Raw genomic sequence first — 14,062 nt, forward strand, 5'->3', positions numbered from 1 at the left:
CCATCCATCCATCCATCCATCCATCCATCCATCCATCCATCCATCCATCCATCCATCCATCCATCCATCCATCCATCATAAATTCACAGTAAATGTATGTAGTTTTATTTAATTGTATTTTATTAGGGGAGAAGAACACACTTGGAAACGTTGGAAGCTTGAATCAGAACAGCTATGGACATTTTACCAGAAACATATGCAGTAACCCTCTAAAGCAGCTGCTTTTTGAAACACTCTCATTTTGGGGTCAGTCCAAAAATTTCTCCATTTCTGTGTTTAAGCCTCCCAAAGCTTCATCAAGCTGGAGCGCTACACCACCACGCATTCAGGCACCCTTTCATGATTAAATATCAAGGAACTCCACTTGACGTTTTATTAGCCCAACAAGATGGATGAAACGGGCAGAATAAAGTAGGCTGTGTCTGTTCACTTTCCCACCAGCGCTTGCCTTTCTTCCGTCCAGCTTTCCTCTCCATCCCCTCCTCTGCAAGAAGAAGTATTTGTTAGGAGAGCGTGATGGATTTGGCTCCAAATAGAAGATTTTCTTAGTGCAGAGGAGGCAACACATATTTCTGTCTTGTACCTGATGCTCCTGTTGTCTCAGCCGACCCGCTTTCCTTTTTTCCCCCTTCCTCTAGTTGTACCTCAGATCTCAGTCTGAAGGATTAACTATCTCCAGCTGTGTGTCTCTGCTGTCTCGCATTGTTTAGGATTTGCTCAGGTTCGTCCGTGCGGCTGCTCATTTCTGCAACCCAGTGTGACGAGTAGGAAGGGGTATGGAGGGGGGGAATCGAGCGGCTCCTCTCTCGGCCCCCGGGCCACACTCATCCTCACTCACCCGTAGGTTGCCACCCCGCGCACGGACATGTGCGCTCATTACCCGACTTGACGGGCTGTGAAGGCTGTGAAGGTGTGGAACCTGAGCCCTGTTTGGCTGCAGGCATGGGTTGGATGTTTGTGTGCAGGCACCGGGGCCATCGAGACAATGCTGGAGAAGAAAAAGAAAGATAGATGTGCTTCCTCCCTACTTTCAGAAGTTTAACACTCTAACACACAGGAGTCCCCTCTAGTTTTCTCTTTAGCCTGAGGCATGCCAGAGGAACTCAGAGTGCAGCCTGAGAGCTAATTCCACCTGCGCTTACTTTGTTGCTTGGAAAGAAATAAAAGCAATCAAGCACATATAGGTGCCTCTGAACGCAGTAGAGTACCATTTATTCCATAAACTCAATCCAAAAGTGAAATTTTTACATCATATAAATTCATTACACACAGAGTAATCTGTTTTTACTTTTTATCTCTTCTGATATTGATTTGGCTTCCAGCTGATGAAAACACAAAAACTCAGTTTGACAGATAGCTTTAATATTAAATAAAACCTCCCTAAAAGGGATTTTTATTAAAAAACATTTTATGTTATGGTCGAGGCAATCATGAGAAGCACTGCTGACCTAAACACCTCAATCAAGGAGGGTAAAAACACAAAAAGATCTAATTAACACACCTTCTCAAAGGGGTGTCATTACATTCTTAACAGAATAGGTGGAAGGAAATGGTGTGGTTTAAAACATACCAAGGAATACAATTATATCCTAATAGAAAATATGTCTGTCTATTGTACCAAATATACATTCAATACTTTATCTGCTTTAGCATGAGTTTGTTCTATAGAGATTAGCCTTTAGGTCAGGGACAGCAGTATCCTGCACTCCTGGAAGTAATTAAAACCAATATGGCAATAAAGAATTTCAGCAAAGTGTGTGTTGCTCAAAGGTTTGGTCTCCCTCTATACTCTATGATGTTATTTAGATGTAAAATGTAACTAATCTTTCCGATAAACTTTCCAAATTGGGTGCTTGGATGCAGGACTTTCTGTACTGCATGCCTTTTAAAGCAATGACACCCTCATCAAATGTGTCAAAAACTAAAACAGTGTCTTCACCTTATTTTTCTATAGAATATTTATTAAAGGTTCAGTTCCATTGTACCCATTTGATATTTACATTTTTAGATACACTTTTTAATATATAAATTTCACTTTTTGCATTAAAATAACAAAAAGTATAGTTTTGTTTATGATAAAAGTAGATTAAAGTAAAATATAAGTTTAATGCAGTCAGCTCCTTTGTAAAGAGGCAGAAATCAAGCTTAGGGAGAAAACTAAAAGCAAGAACAAGCAAATCTTTCTTTTGTTTGTTTTGTTTTTCGCCCAGTGTTTGTTCTCTGACTCCAGCCCCCTTGAAATTACAGGAAAAAAGGCGCGCTCATTTTGTGCAATTTCACTTTCATGTTTTCTTTTTTTTCTTTGCTGCGTTCTTGGCTGATTCGTTTCGGTAGACATTCTTATCTCAATGGCTGAAAATTACATTTAATTGCAGTGTGGAAAAAAACGGGTTTTCAAAACAGAATGTGGGAATGAAAAGGCATCGACTGCTTCCATTTAGAATAACTGCAAAGATATGGTGCGATAAATAATAATCCTCTAGACTTATTTTCTTAATTAAAAGCTGGAAGCTCATGTTGTGTGTGTGTGTCTGACCCCTTGCTCACTGACGTTTGTGCACAGAAACAGAAGCTCTGACTCCTGGACCCGTTTGTTGTGACTTAAACTCGTCACAGTCTCTGAATCCTGTTGATAAATGCGTTTTAACTCCGGCGGTGTGGAAGTGATACGTGCCCACGGGGCTGTGCAGTGCTTCGTCCGGGTGTGCACAAGTGCGCATGTGTGCACCCGCTCCTCCTGCTGCTGGTGAGATAATAGTGTAACATCCGAACCATAGCTGTGTGTGCTGGTGATCTGACTCTGCACTGTATGGGAATGCCTGGCACGCCTCCAGAGTTATCCAGCAGAGAGGGAATCCTACTCGATGTGATCATGAATAGGAAGCTGGACCCACCCAGGCCTTTGATGTCAATGGGTCACACAGAGATGTTGCAGCTCTGTCGGGGGAGTTAGCATAGTTCCTCTCAATGCCTGGCAACCTTACCAAAACCATGCCAGGCCCAAAACCTGCCCTGCAGAGCAAGAAGGAAAACAACTTCTGGACATTAGGCTGTGTATTTTTCTCATCATACCAATAAAGCTTTAAAAAAGCTTTATCTTGAGTTTTAATTAGATTACTGTGCTATAAAGGGTCCCTCTGCCTGGTTTTGTATGTCACATCTGGAGGTGAACTCAAACATATAGGAAATACATACTTTTTGGTCGATAATGCTTGTTTAATTTTTCAATTGGGTCCTCACAAAGCAAAACAGATCCCAGCCCTATTTTATTTCACTACCTAAGAAATGAAATATATTCATGTGCCCGTTGCAATGCACTCGCAGACCACTAGAGGTGGTGGAAAACATATTTGCCTATTTTTAAAAACTGTTGCTTGTGTTCCTTTTGGAAAGCACTTGTTTTGGCCTTGAATCTCTCCCATCGATTCCATTTTTGCCCAGAATCTTTCATTTTGTTAAATATTTTGCGGCGATCCCAACTGAGGCAAGTATGTAGTGCTCTAGATATTTTGGTTTATTTTGTGACTTACTGGATAAGTCATCAGAGTCATGAAAGGTTCGCCGCTCCTCCATGTTTTCTCCATTTGTGGATAACAACTATGTTCCGATTCATTCCAGAATCGTACATGTCAGACATTGTTTCTCATCTGCTGAAATAGATTTTTTTTCTGCCTACTTCATGTTATCAGGTAAGTTTTATTTAAGTGTTTTCTGAATTCAGCTGCTCCAGCGGTAATAGGGCATAGATGTAACGTATGAAAATAAAGCCAAATAATTGTGGTGAACCGCAGGTTGATTTAACTCGCAGCTCACATCTGGTTCTTTAAATACTAAACATGCATGAAATGTCACTCAAAAAATGCTCAAAGATTACATATCCTTTCTGTTTTCAGTAAGTGCAACTACAAAAACCCACATTCAGTTCAAAAACAGTTCTTATTTAATGTATAAAGTGGCTGGCGATCATCTGGGTTGTCCGTAAATCCTTCATTACTAGGATAGTCGGATTTGCTTCCCATACTGGCCAACAGTAATATACTTAGAAAATCTGAAAACAAAGAATGTTTTAAGTATTTATTCTTGCAATTCTAAATGTGTCTCTTTTGTTAAAAGGGAAAAAAAGACTCTAAAGGCAGCATCTGTTTATGTTCTTCTAAGTCATGGCAGTATCAGAGTGCATATTCCTAAATTAGTGAAATGCAATAATATGTGGTTGTTATATTAATTTCTTATCCATATTATCTGTCGACAGAAATATGATATTTTGCCGGAAGTCATGCAGGCTGTTAGAGAGCTGCATTATTTCAAATAATATAACTTGTGGTGTACAGGTCATCTCTCAAGTTCTTTATTTAATTAAGTCAAAGGTAAGGTGGCTCTATTTGAATAAAATATATATGTCAGCTCTAATGCTGAATAGACTCATTGCTAACATGATTGCCATGCATACTGGATTGATCTGACCTTGAACATATTTGATATGCATGAAAACTGTAGAGCAGGAAAGTCAAACTCCGATTCTTGAGGGCTGAAAACCTGCATTTTATTGAGCTATGCGCAAAAAGAGACACATCTAGATGTTGCAGGACATTAAGCCACAAAGATTGGAGTTTGACTCCCAAGCAGTAGAGCATCAAGTTAAGTGGGTGAACTGTCAGAACCTATAGGCAGCCCTTTGTGAGAGGCTTTTGAAAGGTCATCAATATTTGTTATGAAACACCCTTTGCTAGAATATTTCATAACTCTTTAAGCAGACCAAAGTACTTGAGATGTCTGTTAAAAGGTGAACTTAATGAAGACTCTCCCACTGAATCATCAAGCACTCAGTCTATCCGTTCTCGTCTCTCACTTTCTATCTTGTCTTTCTTCTTTCTCCCCTTGTCTCAGCTCTCTTTCCTCTCTCCTTGGGTCTCAGCTGGCTCTGTTCCTATGGCCCTTTGATCTCAGAGAAAGAGTTTTGAGCTTTAAAGTGCTTCTGTTTCCGCTGTCAGGAGCCCTTCTCTCCCCCCCTCTTTGGGTTAGGCTTTCAGAGCGGTCACGGCAGCATTGTGCCGCTGTTCTGTTTGGCTGGGTGGGTTGGGAGATGGAAAGTGAATGCGGGGGTGTGGGTATCTGTGAGGTGGTGAGACTGAGGTGAGGCTAGAGGGGGGAGTGGATGTGCAGTTCTGTTAGCCTTAGTCAGGAGAGGGACCTGACAGGAGAAAACAGCAGTTCCCACATCACTCAGCCCCTTGTGGCCACAGGTGTAAGCATGCACATGTTCCAAATACTTTATTAAAACCTCTGGGGAGACTCTCGGTGCTAGATATGATCTCATTTTGGTGTAAAAGTTTAGCATTTTTTGCTGAAATATAAATAGTTACAGGGCTCAGATGTAGTCCTGCAAAGTCTGGTAAAAAGAGAAATCTGTCTTGATCATTTTTCGAATCTGAATGTCTTTTTTAAAGATGTCCCATTTAATCCTGAGTTATGTAGCAGCAGTATTACTTTTAGATCTTATGAGTTGCTGTTGAAAACTGAAATAAAAATGTAAGACTTTTACGTTTTCCTTTGAGCAGTCCAGCTCTGCAGCAGTTAACTCACAGAAGTATGACTCCCAAATACTCTCCGTCTAAACTGTTTCCATCGTATTTTATGCTTTTCCATTTACTGGGCGATTCTTATTTTAGCCAACAGCTGTGTCCAAACCATCAGGTCCAACTGCAGCACCACAATGATACCTTCTTTCCTTGAGCGAACACACCAGCCTTCCCAACAACTGCTTTGTTTTTGCAGTTTTCTCTCCCCAGAAATTATTAGTGTTGATCCAACCTTGCTCCAAACTAAGAGTCAAGGTCGACTGCGAACCCGCAGTGCTCCATAAAACCTCCAGATCTTTTGGGTGCACGTGTACACTTGCAAAGTGTATTTTCATCTGGTGAAATTAGATGACAGTTTAAAAGCCACAGGCCGCCCAGTGTAAACATGTACGGCCTCAAAAGAGGCGCAGGCTGGTATAATCGAGGCCACGTGAAGGGAAATGGCTTCCAGATGTGCAAAGCTCCGGCTCTCCTTGTGCCATGTTTGCCGGATGTGTTCTATGCAGGTTAATAGGAATTGTAAACCAGCAGAATGAGAGGAAGAAGGGACATGTGAAGTAGAGTTTTCTCTCTGGGAAGAAGGAGCCTGAAAACCCTGCGGTGCAACTTTGATGTAAATCTCAAATCAGGTGTATCTAAAACGCTACTTCCACGAGACACACGCACAGGGATAGCATTCCTGCGCACACACGGAGCTCTTTGTCAGATTCCTTTCCATTTGTCACGTTGATTAATGCACGCTGGCAGATGCTAAGATGATCGCGGCTCAGCAGAGGAGCTGAAAACTCAGCATCAGGCTGCCGTCTTGCATTTTCTTCCCCACACTCCTCCGAACTATCCATCTCCTAGCTGTCCTCCTGAAATCCCCTCACACCTGGCTCCATACCCCCTGAGACATCTTTGTTCTCTCCTCCTTGTCCAGCTCCTGTGCCGCTATAAGTCTTCTTCATCCACCCTTTCCTCCCAAAGACATAGTTCATATCTTCACATGCACTCCCCCTGACTTCTGTTCATGCTCCAGATGACTGTTTATCCTCCTATCAAATCCTTGGACTTTCCACCTTGTAGCATTCTGAATGACTTCTCCTCAATAACTTTTTTGTATCAAATTTGATGTAAAAAAGTGTAAATTACAAATACATCCCACTAAATTAGAAATTAATATATGTAATTTGATCCATTAACAGGCTGATTTATCGAAAGTGTTTATTTCTGGTAAACATTAACGATTATGATTATAATTAAAAAAACTATAAGTCTACAGAAAATCCGAATATTAAATAAATCTATAAACCTAGAATTAGCATGACAGATTTAGCAAACAGTGACAGTTGTCCTGCAAATATCATTGCTAAAATAGCTGTTCATTTGGTGTCTAAGAATAATGCAGTGAAAAGTAAAGTGGAAGAAATGTGGTTGATTTTATTTCAACAAATACAAACATTAGCTCATTAAAACTTCAGTTCATGTGCTGCACAATATATATGAAATAAACATGTAGATTTGTGTGTGTTGACTAAAGGCTGATTTATACTCAGAAACCAGGTTTTCTGCGTAGGTGTCGCAGTGAACGCAGAGATGTCCCCACCCCCTCCGCAGACACTCTGCTGCACCTCTTCCACAATTGTAGGTGGACGCAGACAGGAGGCCTCTGATTGGTCAAAATCTACATCCGCTCTACTCTATGCGTCTCCTGTTTGGTACCTTACAGACTTGTTTTGTTTGTATGACCGCCAATGTGGAAAACGACTCGTGAAGATGGATCAGCTAGAAGAGCTAGAAGAACGCTGGTGCCCTTTTTCCACCCCGCTCTTTTTCACCCTCATGTTGTTGGACAGACTTGCCCCCACTTCCTCTACGTCTCGGCCGTATTTAGACCCACGGGTAGTTCGTGATTTTCCCCTTTTGCGTTGTGGCGTGAAACAAACATAGCGCAGACCACGCTTCAATATTGAGCAAAAATCTTAAATGTCTCCGTCATACCTGCGACACACTGCTGCGGGAGTATAACCGGCCCTTAAGCCTAATTAATGTCTTCTGTCTCATACTACAGCTACAGTGTTGTCCAGATCAGGTTAACAGTTTCCCCAAAACTATTGGATTGATTTTGCTTCACAATAACATAAAGGGTTTCCATTGTCTAACTTACTTGTGTATATGTTATCCTTCCACTCAACTTTCCATTATTACACTTAGGTACAACATTCTGGAAATGAAAACATTATTTACAACTTATATTTTGTTAGGACTACATCTTCTTTACAGTCTTGAAAATATTTCTAAAATTCAGTTGTTGAGAAATTGAATTTTAATTTTTTTTCTTAGCTGTGAATCATTTTAAGTTAACATTGCAGAAATTTCCCAGTTTATTGAGATGAGTTTGCGTGTTTGTTATGCAGTTCCACCCCTGCAGTTGGTGACAAAGCTGGTTTTTCATGTTTCCTCTGATCTGCACATGCTTTTAAGAGAGTTTTACTGTGTACGTGTGAGATGCTCGCTCACCTATGTGACAACAAAGTGAACGTAGGCTGCAGCTGTGTGGTGTTCTCTGTAAATGAGCCATGTAAATGGTGGCGTGCGGGCTGGCGGCTTGCCTATCGTAAACACATCTCTTTCATGCACATAGTCATTTTGTTTTTATTCGATGATGCCCTCACTGTGGCACGGTGGAGGGATGGCGGAAATAAGAAATTACTCATCTGCTTTTCGACAGGTGCCGTGCAAAAGAACGTGAACTGGAATGTGAAAAAAATGATAATCTATGAGCAGTGGAGTTGAAAAGTTTTGGTACGATCCAGAGGGCGCCACAACAAGGGCTTTGCTGATTTCCCATCGTAGATTGCATCAGCATCACGAGACATGATGTCGCACACCTGAGCAAAGTGAAAGCTTTCTAAATTGTCCCATTCCAGCCTTTTCCAGCTAATTACTGAACATCTCCTGGAGGACATTTGTAGTTTTGTGCTCACATGTGCCCTGCATGTGTGTCTTTGTTTGTGTGCTTTTTCTACCCCTTGGTCGCTCATTATTGACCCTGGACTGAGCTCTTTTATTAGGAGGGGCCGTGGAGTGGAGGGACAAATGGGTTGGTGGGGATCAGGGGACAGGGCGGAGGTTGTAATTAGGCTGTTCCGCTCCCCTTGGCCTCACTCAAGGTCACTCACAGACAAACCGAGGCCAGATCTCTCCCTCTTTTCCATCTCCTGCTCCTCTCCCCTCTTAAACCCTCACTTCTCCTCTGCCTCCCCTCCTCCAGCTCCTTCTCCTGGGGTCCTTTTGTCGCAGTGGAGCGGTCCACAGAGGGACACAGAGAAGCAGAGGGGCTAATTCAGTCTAATCTTTTACCCTGTTAATGTCTGGCTGATATGTGGATTTCTGTAGATCCTCAGGGGAAGGCCTTTGTGGTGAAGGCCATCATTACTGTGATTCCAGGCCCTCCTAACCAATTATAAGGAGGGAGACAAATTAGTTTTTCCTAAACTTGGCTCTTAAAAGGTTTCCCCGATTTTTCTCATCTGTACTTTTTTTTTTTCTTAAAAAAAAAAAAAAAAAAAAAAAAAACACAATACAAACTAAGAACAGAGAAAAACCCTGACATTACTATTTTTTTTTTTTTTTGAGACTTGTAGACAGATTTTGGGTCCATGCTTTTCTGTTTTTAGTTTCAGCTCTAAGCCATCCCAGCTATGGAGAATTGTGGCCTAGCTTTCTTGTCCTGCTCTGTCCAGCGGTGAGCGTGGTGTAACGTTTCCCTCTGATTAAGACGCAGTGGTGAAAGCTGCCTTTGATCTGAGGAAATGTCTGCGTAGGGAGCAGTTGGAATGCTGCATTCTCCTCTTGTGCTGTAGGAAGTAGAGAAATTGTTTTTCCATCCATCTGTCTTGCCCCACCACTGTCAGTCCACCCCACTTTCTGAAAATGAAGAAGAATTTACCCTCTGTTTTTTTTTTTTTTTTTAACATTTAATCATTTTTAATATCACATGAAAAATATAACCTAAGTAAATACTAAATGCGGTTTCTGATTTATGATGGGAAAAGGGTATCCAAACCAAATTGGCTGCTATGTTTTGCAGAGCTTACATTGGTCATGCCATAGCATCCTCAGTGCAAAAACCTCCATGATAAAACCAGTCTGCTTGAGCAGGAAGGCCCAAACTATTGGCATGATATTCAGAAAGTGGTTTGGACTGGATGCAGTAGAGAAGCCCAGACCATCACACTACCACCGCCATGTTTGGCTAACAGTTTAGTTGAGTTTTTACAAAACTTTCTGCTTCCTCTCCTTGTGTCCTCTCTGCAGGCCTCCAACGCTCGGCAGTCCAGCTTTCTCCGACATCTCCCTCATTCGGATCTCCCCCCAGCGGAACCCATCAGTGGGGGCGGAGTCGCCCTTCCACCCTCCACACCCCTACATCAGCCCATACATGGACTACATCCGCTCCCTCCACAGCAGCCCCTCTATCTCCGTGGTACCAGCCAGCCGGGGCCTCAGCCCGGCAGATGGTGATTAAAGTGAAACACACACCGACACACACACACACACACAATGCCTCAACACTGCGACCCCGGCAGAGTGCTTATGATCCAACACGGCCTTCAGAAATAATTGTTTTAAGTGATCAGTTGCTGAGAGGAGGAATTTCTCTCTGTATCAGTTTAATTCTGGTTTGAGATCAGAGGAGGTCAGGTGAGAGGCAACCAGATCCGTCTCTATTAGGACCCAGGGGTCCGGGAGACGTTATCTGAATCTGGGAGCGAGCGGGTTGGAACATTATGACTGCAGCACGTTCAGAGTGGGTGGGGGCTCCTCTCGGAGAGGGAAGCTAATCCTTTTGATCTGTGAGACTTGTCGTAGACCTCAGGAGGATGCGTCAGTGAGCGGCGTGGTTTAGGTTGTACAGGATGTCCTGTTATTGGGTCAAATAAGTGATTTTGGTTCTTATGTGGGTGTTTATTATGTGCTGTGTACGTATGGTAAATAAATAGTGTATGTAAATAAATAGTTGAATTAAAATGTAGATAAAAAGCGGCAGTGATCCTTTTTTTTTACACAAATATATATATATAAAAAAAAAATTATTCTCATGCCCCCTGAGATTGCTTAGCATTATTTCATCTTGCAGCCTTGTTTTAAAACAGATGAAAGTTTTTTTCTACACAAAACCCCATTCGAGTTGAATTTTAGTTTTTAAAAAAATATATATTTAAAAAGAGCAAACAAAATCTACAAAGAAATCGAAATTGAAGAGGAGGGTTTTTTTCTGAAGGATTAACATCTCTGCAGCAATTCCCAAATCAGGCCTAAATGTTAGAGCTGCCAGACAGCACAAGGCAAACTTTTGTTCATATTTGGAGGAAATCAGACTGAGCTGATTACCTGTGTAATAACATCCCTACAGTGAGGCACGGTGGTGGCAGCGACATACTGTGTGAGGGTTTTTTCTGAGCTGCAGTGGAGAGCGAACACTGAATGCAGCAATGCACAGAGAAACCCTAGATGAAAATCTGCTCTAAACAACTCTTAACCTCAGATCGGGGTAATAGTTTATCTTTCATCACCACAATAATCCCAGTGGATTTTAAAAGGTTCTGCAAAGAGGCAAACCAGGCCTAAGTTAGTTATTATCTCTGCCAAAGCTGCATCAACAGTATGTTGACTGGAGGGTATACATATCTATCAATAAGTAAAATCTAAAAGTTTAGATTTTTGAGGGAAAATGAACCTGATCCATTTCATAATAAAGCTCTAACCTTAAATCTGGAGAATGGGAGCTCTGATGATTCTCCATGATTATCTTTATAAACACAATCATGACACTGGCTTCGATTAACACCGGTCTGCTCACACAGTGTTAATAACAACAGCCAGATCTCATCCTACCCTCATTTCTTCTCATATATAGACCAGTTGATGATAAATGAAAATCCTTGAAAAGAAATTCTTTGCTCTACATTTATTTTGACCAAATCTAAAAAAAAACATTTTTTTTCAATATTATATTCAGATACTATATTAAGTTAAAGCATAGTAGGCTGTGTTTTGATTAAGTTTAAGAATTTTGAACTGTGTAACTTGGTCATATAAAGATGTTATGTGAAGAAATATTTTTTAGAAAGGCAACTTTTAAAATACTTTTAACAAATATAGGTACGGTCCTGTTTTATCTCCTTCAAATTGCTTGAGCTTCTGCTAAAAAGATCTGCATCTACCTTCAGCTTTTAGATCTTCAAATGCCCAAATAAGCCATTATTTGCTCTTTACATCCTCAGCGGTTACGCTTTTGGCACATCAGTCACAAACTCCCTCTTTAGCTACCTGTCTGATGTTTGAATGTATGTGTGAATTGGCAGATAGTGGGGTTATTTCCTCTACATCTGCACACTTCTCTTAATCTCATCCAAGCCTGATAGCCTCTAAGTGAAGCCTAGAAGTGTCTGTTCACTCAGGCCTTCTCCTGCGCTTGAACTCGGCTCTTTGCAAACGACTCTGACTCTCTGCCCTCCAGGTTTTTCCATTACCATAACGTAATGCGTGCCAGGCAAGGATCGCTTTAAATCAAAATAGTTCCTCCAACCTACCACATGATCCCCCGTTTAATTCATAATGCCTTGAATGGAGAATAAGGCACCTAATTACTCCTTTAATCAATTCGGTGATTAATTAACCCATCAGCTTTTGTGTTGTTAGTATATCACTGCGCTTACAGTGAGCCTCCTTCTTCAATATGCAAAGATTTTTTTTTTTCCCCCAGCAAAAGTACATTTGAATAATGATGAATTAATTAACAGAATCTAATGGAGATTTAAAAGTGGGTGGGATTTAGTGCCACCCTCCTGCCGCCACACATTTGCTGTCACACGTTTTTTGCTTTATATTTTCTCCACGACGACCGGTTCGGAGGTAGACTTGCCCCTGATCCTATTGTTGTGCCGAAGGCTCAGCTAGGCGAGTCCTGAGGCGACTCTCTGCCTACCACCCCTCCTCTATTTGCCCCCAGGATGACACTTGGATGCCAAAATTTCTGATTTAGAAATTCCACAAAGCTCTTTTCTGCACACGGATCCTGAATGGGACACATTACGGTTGAATGCAAAAGCAAAGCTGAGGCGGAACACTGGCGACAATTAAGAAACTCCCCCTTCTGCCTGAGACATAAAAGCCAGATCGAATTAATTTACTATTTTTTTTCTAGTTCCTTTCATTCAGCCAATCATGGTTGGATACTGCAGGCATATGGGCCAGACTTAAGAGGAAATCTCCTCACACAGTGTTTCTTTATTTATTTTCTTCTTTATTTCTGAAATTGGGGGGGAAAGAAGCTTCAGTAGTCTGAACCGATTCCATATCTTAATCCAAAACCACACTGTTAGTCTTTCTCCCCTCTCTCTTTCTTACAATATTTGCATATGGAAGCCCTCTGCCAGATGTAAATATTTAGGCTCCAGTTCAAGGACTCCCAACTATGGGAATAACTTGGAATGGAGGAGCATTCAGAGAGGAAAAAAAACGAAGTGGAGGCAGAATCATTTGCGGTATCTTTTCATGAGCTCAGATCTATCTGAGAAGATTTAGGCCTTTGTGTTTTCAGAGTAAGGCGAGTCGAGGAGCAGGTTGCATATCTGCAGAATGCAGTGCTGATGCCTGCATCACTCAAGCAACACAAACGGCCCCCCCAGAAAATGCATCGACCCACATTCTCTCACCGAATATTCACACATTTCGTAAATATACAAAGCCTTTTAGAAGTATTCACGCCCTTCCCGATTTTAATGTATTTCATAACTGGAAAAGTGAAAAAGATAGATTCCTTTGCATTTCTGCATTTCTGTCCCCTTTACCCTGATACCCCTAAATAATCTGAAATCAGTTGCCTTTCAAAAGCGTTTAAACAAACCACCTGTTGTGATTTAATCCCAGTATAAATCCAGCTGTTATCTGAAGGCCTCAGAAGTTTGTTAAAGTTACCAACAAAAAACAAAAACAAACAGCATAGAACACTGCAGATAGTCGGGGAGAACATTTTAGATTTATGTTAAAAAATATATATAAATACATTTTGCGCTGAACATCTGACAGAACTTTATTTAAGTTATCTAAAAGTGGAAAGAGGCTACCTAAAATGACAAGACAGGAAAAGGAGCATTATTCAGACAAGCAGCCAAAAGGCCCTTAATTACTATGCAGGGATCCATAGGCCGATGCAGAGGGTGATTATTTTCAGCCTAACCGATCCCCGATATGTGCTGCAGTTATTTGTAGACTAGTTTTAACTTGATCAATTTACATGATAAATATGACACAATGATAATGTTTCACAGATCTCGTTAAAAAAAAAACAAAAAAAACCTTTATTAACAAATCAAGCAAAAAAAATTACAATTTCTCTTAAAGGAATAGTACACCCAAAACATGATTAGCCTTCATTTTCTACTCACCCCCATGCTGAACAACACTCTGGAGTACTTTTTTGATATCTCAAA

General features: G+C 41.2%; 1 protein-coding gene across 1 annotated transcript in view; it reads left to right on the forward strand.

The window, feature by feature from the left end:
- Window positions 1-14,062, forward strand: part of LOC107085457 (transcriptional activator GLI3-like) — a 127,603-nt gene that overhangs the window by 82,870 nt on the left and 30,671 nt on the right. Inside the window, exon 5 of the mRNA XM_015375771.1 lies at window positions 9,882-10,084. Within this exon, the coding sequence (XP_015231257.1) occupies window positions 9,882-10,084 (203 nt within the window). The remainder of the gene's footprint in view (window positions 1-9,881; window positions 10,085-14,062) is intronic.

Source organism: Cyprinodon variegatus, unplaced genomic scaffold, assembly GCF_000732505.1.
Source record: "Cyprinodon variegatus isolate N-32 unplaced genomic scaffold, C_variegatus-1.0 Scaffold125, whole genome shotgun sequence".
NCBI classification, from domain to species: Eukaryota; Metazoa; Chordata; class Actinopteri; order Cyprinodontiformes; family Cyprinodontidae; genus Cyprinodon; species Cyprinodon variegatus.